The sequence below is a fragment of the Asparagus officinalis genome, chromosome 7, assembly GCF_001876935.1.
Source record: "Asparagus officinalis chromosome 7, Aspof.V1, whole genome shotgun sequence".
Lineage (NCBI taxonomy): Eukaryota > Viridiplantae > Streptophyta > Magnoliopsida > Asparagales > Asparagaceae > Asparagus > Asparagus officinalis.
The window spans coordinates 5,428,927-5,440,344 of record NC_033800.1 but is presented as its reverse complement, the minus strand read 5'-3'; the positions used below and the strand labels follow the sequence as shown (position 1 = coordinate 5,440,344).

At 35.0% G+C, this 11,418-nt stretch overlaps 1 protein-coding gene across 1 annotated transcript in view; it reads left to right on the top strand.

Moving 5' to 3' along the window:
* LOC109846606 overlaps positions 261-11,418 on the top strand; it is a 38,057-nt gene continuing 26,899 nt past the window's right edge. The window contains exons 1-7 of the mRNA XM_020415853.1: positions 261-599; positions 691-761; positions 2,661-2,820; positions 6,439-6,531; positions 7,664-7,754; positions 7,895-8,024; positions 10,572-10,746. Coding sequence (XP_020271442.1) covers positions 730-761; positions 2,661-2,820; positions 6,439-6,531; positions 7,664-7,754; positions 7,895-8,024; positions 10,572-10,746 — 681 coding nt within the window. The 5' untranslated portion in view covers positions 261-599; positions 691-729. The remainder of the gene's footprint in view (positions 600-690; positions 762-2,660; positions 2,821-6,438; positions 6,532-7,663; positions 7,755-7,894; positions 8,025-10,571; positions 10,747-11,418) is intronic.

Genomic DNA, 11,418 nt, shown 5'->3' with positions numbered 1-11,418 from the left:
ATACATAGAATGATATTGGAATCCGCATGTAAATTCGAAAATTTTAAACGAATTCAAGCGCAAACCCAAGGTGTTTCGGTTCTATTCGTTTACCATTCCCTAATTAGGCATTACAAGATGTAACAGCAATTTCAATGATTCGGGGGGCTAACTCATAACATTGAAATGGTGGGGACGAATATGTAAAAAGCGCTTTCCATTTTCGATAGTCACGAGTCCCGACTCCTATTTAATCCCCCCCCCTCCTCGAAACACGAGCTCTCTCGCAGTGAGACAAACGAGAGGGAGAACCAAGACAAAATAAAACCAACTCCAGCCCTCCTCGTCGGCTCCGGTCACCCCCTCTCCATTGTCCCCTACCGAATAATCGAAAGGAGAACCTGTAACCCTCTGCGTAATACCGAGGCGGGGGCAAAGAAGGGCGTGATCTCGAGCGGTGACCGCACCGCCTTCGACAACCTCCGGAGCCCCTCAAATCCTTTTCCGGTACTGGACTATTCAATTCTCCTCATTTTTCAAACTCCCATTGGTTTTCTTCACTTCGCGATCTCGTAACCAGGCGCCGATCTCCGGCGTCGATCGCTCCGCCAAGCTCACAGGTCGGGATTAGGGGTTTTTAATTTGAGATTAGGGTTAGGTTCTCTCTCTTTTCTTGTGATTCTCGTAACAAAATCTTTTTGTTGGATGCAGAATCTAATTCTCAGGGTTTTTTCTACTGTAAACGACCCAATGGAGATCCATGACACTTCGAAAGCTCTAGAGTAAGATCATTATTTCAAACCATTATCTTATGTTCTGCGCGTGTTCACTAATACCCTAAATATGTTACTTTTTCTGTCCATTTGCTAACAACAGATTATTGGAGCATTCTATTTGCAGTTAAGGTGCTTGAAGAGCTTATATTTGTAGGAAAAAAGAAAATTTGAAGTATCTAATATATTTTTGTGAGCTGAATTTTTCTGAGGGAGCCCCAGTCCTATGCTCACCTATAAAATCCTGTACGAAAATAAAGCTTTAGCATACAATACCTTATGGAGAGCTAAATGTTGCAATTTTGGAAGGAGCAACATCGTTTGTGCGTGCATTGCTTTAAAAGAACAATAGAAGAGTACTGTGTCCTTTTTTACATAATAAATTTAAATTTCTAGCTCTGTTGTAAACTACTTTTCTTGAAAGAGGAGTACCTACCCATGTGTGCGCTGAGGAAAACAACTAGAGAAGAAGATCAAAGAGTCTAGTTTATTAAGAATATGACAATGGAAACCCAGTACTTTTATAAACTGTTTGTTTTGAGAGAGGACTCTTGATTTGAAGAAGTTATTTTGCGTCTGTTGGAATTAGATGCTTAAATTAATTTGACACTTAATATACTCACCTTTTTTTATAACTTATGCGCAGTCTCTAATATAATAGTTTTGTATAACAAGTTTATGGGAAGCATAGTTGATTACTGAGTATGTTTACACAAGCGCTTAAATGGAAAATTATATCAAGCTGAATTGAGCAGATGGTATTGAAGCGTCCTGATTGCAAACTTATTGTGGAACCATAATTGATCGTGAGTGTTGCAGTTATAGTTCTCAAGAAGCCTATAATTATGATTATTTGAGCTGAAAGCAAACAAGCAGGCATAAGGCTAACAGGCAGGTGGTTCTTTATGGATTGATATCTTGTGATACAGTCTTGGGTGGAGAGGGAAAATATTTATTCTCTTTTGTTGGGGTTTTTATTAAGATTATATGATACCTCATATCTCTATCATACATGTGAGATATTATATAAGCCTGAACCTATGTTAAAAAAATTATTTATAAGAAGGGTTTTTAATTTTATGATAGCGACGGTGTTTAAAACCTAGGTTTTCTGCAAGCTTGAGCTTGTTTGTTTCTTTTTTCTCTCTTGAAAAAATATAGGTGCTTTCTTTTCCCCCACCTGCAAGGCTTTCAAGGTTGAAGTCCAGATTAGAAATTTGCACTTATTGAGAATTTGTTCTTATAATTTTCATTTATGATCAGAATCCGAGTCATGATGTTAAGTAGCGGATTGCTATTTGTATAAAGGTGGCCAAAAGGTTACCACCATTTTATGCATTGGATCTTTGATGTGGGGATTGTCATGCCGTGAAATGCATAACTACCATCTCTGTAGGATGTTATATTATGGAAAATTTTACTGCTATGGTGATTGTGCAATTTAAGGGTGCCAACTGTTTCCAAGTAGCTAGCATACAAATAACTGTTAATATATATTGCATATCCGATTTCCATATCCGATATTCCTAGGTAATGTCTATATGTAGATTGAGGTAAATTTGAAGCGTTCCAACAAAAGTTTGCTCTGGACTACTGTAGGTAGACAATGATCAGAATCCAATTGTACCAGATGCATTTACTCTTCTTGTCTTACAGTGGAATTATAGAAATAGGGCTCTGAATATTTTTGCGTACAAATAAAAGCTCTTCATGTTCCTTACTATCTTCTATTACTTCAAGAGCTAGTTCAACTTCGGATTCTGGTCTTTTGCAACTTGTCAATCATGTGACAACTTAAGCGATTTAAATTTAGGGTAGCTTCCTGCATTTCTCGTAGTTCATGATCTATATATTTGACAATTTTACACTTTGTTTTTTATTCCCAACTTAATAACAACTTTTAATCAGGGTTTTGAAGGAGATTGGTTCGAGACCTACGGAAGGCTCATCATTATTAATGCCAAACTTGCTGGCATGTTTGAAACATGATGATCCTGTTGTTGTGAGGCAGTCAGTTACTATTGGGACAAGTTTATTTTGCACTGTCTTAACAGAGATGGTACTACAGGTGCTCTTTGTAGAACAGATAGCCATTCACGGATAAATTTATCTTGTTATCTGCTCAAGCTATACACATTTTTCTTCTCGAGAGATTCTATTCGTTCTCAGTATTGTGTTTAATATGTTGCTTTCAAGAAAAATGGTCTGTGCAATGGATTTTGTGATTGTACCAGGTAGAAGCTTTCATGCTTTGGAGACCGTTCTGGTCTGACTTTTATTGTCCAATTCGTGATTCTATTTTTTTCTCCATAAAATTTCATGTCGCAGTTATGAAGAGAGCTTTCATGTCGTTTGAAAAGAAGACTTAGGGCAAGAGGAGGGAGCAAGTTTTGCAAGGATAATTATTTCTAAAGTTATTATAAACCTGTAAAGATTAATGCCTAGTCGTGTTGGATTTGTTCTTAAAACTTGTTGCCTTTGTTAGAGACCGCATGTGAACTGTTAATTGTTATAACATATTGCTGCGTGAGAAGTCTTACTTGACTATTCAAATCACTAAATAATGTTGTTTGGAAGTTATTTACTTTATTTGTCAAATGGTTATGACCTCATCTTAATACTAACTGTGAAACTAACAGGCAACTCGAGCTGGGGGTGTATTAGATTGTCGAAGAACGAAGAGAAATTAATGACTATTATGATAGTCAATATCCTGCAATAGTAGTGCAAGTCTGCAAGATGACACGAGTTAGGATAGCTAATTATGATTCCTCATTGTTCTTGGATTTTCATGTCTTTCCATAATGCATAGACATAGACCCACATACAATGTATACCGGATAGGGGTGCTAAACCGTATCCGTATCCGAGAAAATATCCGTTACCGTATCCATTAGGATACGAATATGGTTACTTAAATCTATAACCGATAGGATATGATTACGGATATGGTTTTGTAGTGAAATATCCGTATCCGTATCCGAAATATCCGAATACATATTAGTCATACTCTTACGATAGTTTTGATTCTTAGATTATCATATTAGTCATACTCTTACGATAGTTTTGATTCTTAGATTATGGATTTGTGGTTAATTTTGATGATCAATATGTCTAATTTTAACTTTTCAATTATAATGGACATATTAACGAATTCTTTTGTATCACATGAACTATGTTTTTCTCAATACTATCTAGTATTCTCATAACTGTTTTATATCCGCATGCATATCCGCTTATATATCCGCATGTATATCCGTAACCGTATCCGATTTTAGCGGATATGGTTATAAATTTTTCTTACCGAGGTATATCCGTATCCGTGATGGGTAAGCGGATATGAATATGATAAGCATCATATCCGAGCCATATCCGGACCAAATGCACCCCTAATACCGGAACATGGAGACATGGATAATTCTTAAAAAGTGGGTCGTAGGAAAATGAGAATCATATGCATGGACAATGACATAAACACATGGATAAATGTGTGATTGTGCATGCGTGCGGGCGTGTGTTTATAGAGACATATGTGCGAATGTGTTGTGTGGTGCAGATATGTTTGTATATATATTATATGCATTTGTATGTAGTATATAACACCAAAATATCTGGTGACCAGCTGATAGTAGGAAATGCTTTGTTCATATTAGAAAGAAAGATAAAATAATACCTTTGATTTCTAGTCACAAACCACAAAAAAGATATTTTGAAGTTTGATTGAACCTCCGACCTAAATCGTGTTAAACTAGCAGTGGATTAAAATAATACCTTTTTTGACCCTCCACGTTTGGAAGGTGATTAAATCGTGTTAAACTAGCAGGGGATCTGTGTTAAGCACCTTTTTTTGGTACGATCTAAAACACAAATTTGTAACCTCTTTAAAAGACTTTTTTTAGGGGGGGGGGTGCTTTTTGTTTAACATTTATCAAAAAGTGGTATACATGTTTCTGTTTCAGCATGTGTTCTTGACCATATGAGCCTCATTTGGAACACATTACTCGATGCGTATACACTATGCTCGATAGTAAGGAAGCACGTAAGCTTGAAAGTTACACAACAAAGAGGAGTAGGTACCTTGAGTCATGATACACTTGGGAGTATTCACTAAGATCATTTTGATTATTATGCTTGTGCATGTGAATAGAAAAGGGATATACAACACTTAGTCAAAATCAAGGTTTTAAATATCGGATATCGGAGAAATATGGGATGGCCAAAATTCATATCGGATTGCGGATATCGGGGAAATATCGGGGATGTGGTAAATATCGGAATGGCAAAACAGATGTTTGCATATATAGTATAATGTAATAAAATGTAATCTCAACATACTTAATGAACTCTAAGTATACGAAAGTAAATATTATATGTTTAGGATCACTAATCAACCATATAAAACAAACAAAAGTACAAATCAACATTGCTACATATTGTCAGATTTTTTAGGTCAAAATGTCATTTGATATAATGGGAAAATATGATATCTTGCCCAAAAATTACCAAATGCGGTATATTGTTTTGTGACAAGTCATATAAAAGGATATATCGGCCAACATATTGGCTGATATATCAGCTACATTGGGGATATAACGCCCAAAATAGCCAAAATGCGGTAAATGATATTTAGAGACCATATCGGTTGCGGCAAGCCTTGTAAAAGGATATATCGTGCGATATATCGGGCCAAGTCGGGGATATTTAAAACAATGGTCAAAATATTATAAAGCAAACTACTTTATTAAAAAGGCATGATAAGAGTTCTAGCTCGAACCCCATTATATATAATTGAATAAATCCATAATGTAAATGTCAAGAACCAGAAGTATATCTATTTAGGAATATATCTATTTAGGAGACTAAATACTTGTTAAAGAATATAAAAAACTACAAATTTAATCAACATCATCAATGCACTTCATCTTTTTTGAGGTTGCCAAAATTGGCATACACAATTGGGAATGCACCATGATTTGGAACGCAAATTGGATTGTAATCGAATGTTATTAGTGGATTGAAGTGAGTTAGATAACAATTTCTTTGGAGTGTACGTGCTTCATTGATCCCATCCATCCTTTTCCATTTTTGTCTTTCGTTTGGTTAATGAACATCGTGCCTTGAACATCACATGTTCAAGCATTTGTAGCTGCATTATCACTTGATGTGTAGTATACACACAAAACCGCAAGTAGTTATTAACACAAATGTGGGTGTTATTACTAAAACTATCATTAATGCTGGCAATTAACCTATTAATGAAGCATTTGGGCTAGAATAAATTCTCTCATACTGATTATTTCATGTACATTTCTAGTAATTTCCTTTACTAGGGACTCTGTCACGATGTAAATACTTGTCCAGTAACTTGTGAATGATTTGTTTTGTCCTGTCCCTCTTCCATGTATATTTTTGCCAGTTTAACCAACCTCATTTTGTCTATTGTCTTTTAAATTAGAATAATATAAGTTGCTTGCTATTTTCAAAAGATTCATGCAGCTTGCCAGATAGGGATAAAATTTGAAGGTCTCAAATGCCCCATTTTGGTCTTTTTTTGGCTTTTCATCAAGGAATCTTAGCAGACAGAGGACTATTGTTCTTGTATTGTAGTATCCTGGTAGTCAATTTGAACTTTGATTCTTTGTTTATGAATTATGTGATTCATATCTGTTTTATTTGTTCCATGCAGCTCCGTGATTCTAATAAGGTCGAGGGGTGGTTGGAAGAAATGTGGTCCTGGATGTTACGGTTCAAGGATGCAGTTAGGAGCTTGTTGTTGGAGGTAGGTTTTGGCCCTCCAAGCCCTTTGTCCAACTTTTTGTACATTCTCAATGATTTCTCCTTGTACCTGTTCTGCTTTTGATGATAACTAGCAAAAGGTTCATCATAATCTAATTTACAGTTTTCTTGCATTAAAACTGTACAAACGTATCCTTTTATCTACAATGGTTAGGCTTTTTATAGGTTAATTTATTCAAGCTGTTTCTGTGAGTTCGAATAACTTTTATTAGCTCTTCTTATGGCATTTGATGTTTAGTGAGACACTTCATGCTTGAGAATATGGCAAGTGAGAGAGGGGACGCATTTGACCAAAATGGGGTAGAGGGAATGGGTTATCTGGAATCTGCATAAGTGCTTATTAAGTTATAAAAGATGATATATTTGCTAGTCTTGCTCCATTGTTTTTCCTAAATTTCCCCTATACTTGCACCATTCCTTTTATGATATAATCACCTTCAGTAGCTGTTGCTTCACTTTATCATAAAGATAAAGGAAGTCAATAAATTAAAACTTGTATCCAGCAGCTCTTCAAAGTCCTTAAACAAACAACTGTGCTGTTAATGCAATTTCAAACTATCAATTTCTTGATGAAGAAAGTTCCTGCAACAAATTGAGTCTGTTTAAGTTTTCTCAACTATATGTATCTACATTGAAGGAACATAGGTATAATACAATTGGTGCATTAGTTTTTCCAAATGAATGTTTAAATGTAAGATAGTACTAGTATGCTAGGTATCTTCTGTAAGTGAACGTTATGATTTTAGTTTTGGCTGATGTAAGTGCCTTCATATTATTTTTACCAAATGCTAGTGCTATGCATTGTTGACAGTGGCCTGTTCAAGATGATTTTTTCCGTGTAAGTCAGTATTTTTTTTTTGAGGGATATACTTTTCCAACCTTATGATTCTATCTTTTTATCTTTCCTTTTGGAACTAGTAGCTTTTTATGCTCAGCAGATTGCAATCTATCACGTCCAGTCATTTATCACCTAATTTCCATTATCTCTTTCTTTCTAATTTTTTATGAAATTTTGTGTGGTTAAGCTTTGCAGCATTATGGTATTTTAAAAAAAGAATATGTTATGTTTTAAATTCAGTGATGTTCTAACCTGCTTTTTGAAACTTTTGATGTAGCTTGATTCTCCTCAATTGAAGGTTCTTGCAGCAAAATTTCTAGAAACATGTTTTCTACTGTTTACATCTGATGGAAATGATGGGGAAGAAGGTATGTTCACTGTTAGTATTCAGAATTCGTACTGTATAAACTTAGAGGTCTTGAGCTATGCAATCTTTTAGTAGTTTTAAAGATGTTTATTTACATATCCCTTGCGGGAAAGGGCTTGAAGTTCAATGAATCATGGTCAGGTCAAGATCATCCAGTATTAGGCCCGAACATGTTGGCCAAGGAAGCTGGCGAGGTTCTTAATCTTTTCTATGAGTTACTGCAGTCGGCTTCTACACTTAGTGGTTCTCTGGTAACCACTATAATCAACTGGTGAGATTTGAGCACCCTTTCGTGTTTCCCCAGTTTTTTTAATGCTGACTTCTACTCTGTTTCTGTTAAAAATGAGCTTTCTTTTTCCTAAAGGTTTTAACTTCAATTTCTTGAATTTTATTCAACTAATTATCTTTCTAGGCATTATAATATATATCAGGTGTGTTTGCTTTAGTTGGCTGCAAAATTGTTGCAATCCTCTGGTCAATTAGTTATAGATCATCATGCTTGCATTTTTTTGCTGATGAGGCAACTAGAGAGGCATGCTGCTGTGTGGCTACATACTGTTACACCGTTTGCAGGTGGTATGCCTCATCAATACCAGCAATGCATACTTGTTAGCGACGGCGCTGCAGACCATCACAAGCTTACAGCTTTTTGGCGAAAACCTGAATATTTCTGGCAAGGTGTAGGTGAATTACATTAACACAAGCATAGATTGCAATGCATTTAATGTTGTGCGTGGTGTTACTGAGAACGATTTCAACCTGAATACCTCTGTCCAAGTGTAAGTGAACTACATTAATCCAAACATAGAACTGTAATGCATTTAATGTTGTGAGTGATGTTGCTGGAGACCAATTACAACCAACCAAAAAAGCCCTTATATTACAGTCATAAGCTGCATGACCTCGTTTTAGCTCAGCGGAGAACGCAAGTTTCATAATCAATAACAGGTGTCATAGTGGTTGCACCGAGAATGTATCGCTGTCCATTAAGGTTAATTGGAAAACATGATCAAAGTCTTTCCTAGGGAAGTATTGCTGTCCAGGAAAGTCATTTTTCAAAATGGTATTGTTGATGACAGATGCAACTGAAGTTGTCTCTTCTAATATATGCTACTGAGAGGCTTGTAACACCATTTTATAATGGGGAACCAGATGGAGCAATGTACGTGACTTTCATTGTATCATTTTATGTTGGTTTCATTGTCTTCTTGCAGCAATAGTGGATTATGTAGAGCACTTACATCATATAAAATTTTTTGCTTTACTATTTTTGATATCATTATATTAACCTTCCGACATTCCTTCATCACTCCTACGTCTGTACTGCTCCTAACAACATCTCCACTTGCTGATGTTACAATGCATTTTTTATCCTAAGACATCTATTTTTTCTTCTTATATAACTTACCCCACTCTATCTCTACCTTTTTCATTAATAATATTGCTTCTTCATTTGTTATTGCATCCTTGTTCTATCCTCCTCCTTTTTTCTTGCCTTCTTTGATCTTATGTTTTAGTAAGATTATTAGCATTGGTCCCATTCTTAATCGTTGTGCTGAGCAAAATCGTGTAGCACCTTATTATTTGAAATAGGGTTTTAATTTATTAAGTAATTAGTCGTCTGCCCATGGTGTTATCTATCAGTTGCTATTCCAGTTGCTTTACTTTTTCACTCACTTCAAACATTACAAGATATTTCGTGCAATTCTTTTCTTCATTTTTGTTGGTAAAGTATTTCTCCTAATAAGATAACACTGCTCATGACAATAAAAGTCAAGATCTGCGTTATCTTCTGGATGATTGCATCTGGAAATGGTAGAGAGAAGCGGGAGCAGTGAGTCATAGTGATTGGTGTTTTATTCTTTAACTTCAATCCCCTTATCTGGAATATTTTGCTTTTTAGTTGAAAGGAAATTTAAACTTCACCTTATCCTGTTGAAGAAAAATCCATATCCTCTAGTAGGTTATAACCAAGAATATCTGCAGGGTCTGTATTGATACTGTTAAAATCCATATCCTCTAGTAGGTTATAACCAAAATATATATGCAGTGTCTGTATTGATACTGTTAATAGCAACAATATTCTAGCTGTATTCACCTTCTTAAAATGAAAGGAATGAGTTCTTTGATTCCAGATGATTTCTATGTTCAATTGAGCTGACCTGTACAGTACTAAAGGGTACTTTCCACTAGCACAACAATTGAGATATATACAATACTACAACGCGATGAAGTTGGAGATCTCTGATTCTACATTTAGGAGTCATACCCTCTCATATAACACTTCTTATCAGCACATCAATCAAGGTGTCAACGGTTTTGATTAAAACCTTTACTTCATCTGTTTCTTCACCCATATGAAGTCAAAACGTACTTGCGCTAGTTAAAGAGGTTGTGCTGTAAATTTATTCTATGGAACAATTTTCTTATTTCCAAGTTTTGCTTATTGGCACCATCTCAGTTTTTCAGTTTCAAATGAATGTGCCAATTAATTAATCAGTGGATTATTATTATTATTTTGCTTTTCACTATTCTGCAGTCAATTTTATGTTTTATTCAGTATAAGATATTCTCATATCTTCGTGATTTGTGGTTTGCAATTGGCTTAACTATTGTGAGTTGTTACATTGTTCTTGGTTAGCTAGTATCCTTCTGGTAATAAAGTCTGTGTCCCCTCTTGTGCTTCAATGTCTAGTTACCTAATTCTTTTATAATAAGGTCTGCTGCTTCATTAAGAGTTTTTAATGGAAAATGTTGCATTAAGATGTCCACTTTATCTATGTTCTTCTGATCATTTGTAATGCTTTGCTGTTGGCAGTCTTGCATCCATTGCAATAAAAAGGCCGGGCCACTATGATTCTATTCTGTCTGTATTGCTTGAGTTTGACCCTAACTTCGAAACTTCAAGGGATGGTCAAGCATCAAGCATTCAGTATGCTGTGAGAATTGCTCTTTTAAGATTTCTAAGGTGTACCCATCCATGTATGTTTGAGGTAATGTAACACTGGTTCTCCCAATCACATTCTTGAATATTGTCGTCTCCTCTGGTCACAATTATCAAGCTTTCATATTTTAACTGGTGATGCAGAATGAATTTCTTATGGATAGTCATGAAAGAATGGATGGAAAAAGATAGCTAGAGTTTCTTTTAATGTTATAATTTTGATTTTGGTAGAAATTTTGTTATAGCCTTATCTATAAAAGGGAAATTATTGGTTAGAACTTTAATTGAGTTAGGAATCTTTTTAGAAACTAATTTTAGAAACCTTTTTATTTTGTTAATTCTTATTCTTTAAGAATTAGTTTTTTAGGATCAGGCGCTGTTAATCTATGAAAAACTAGGTATGAAAATGTTTTTAAAAGCTATGATTTATAGATTGTTTGGTGCAATGTTGGGTGTGTAACCCTACTTTCCGAAGTTGTGACCTTAATTATCATGAAACCATTGATTCAGATATGTGACCAAAATCGTGATAGGTTTTTATTACGTATGTACACCTCATATCAATCGAATTTTAAGATTTATCCATTATATCTTTATATTTGCCAATTCACCCCTATTTTAAATTTAAACCTTTAAGTTACAGCTTTATTTTTCTGTTAGAAAATATCCAAGATATATTCTTCATATTGGGTGAAGTCGATTAATAATTTTAATATGTGAC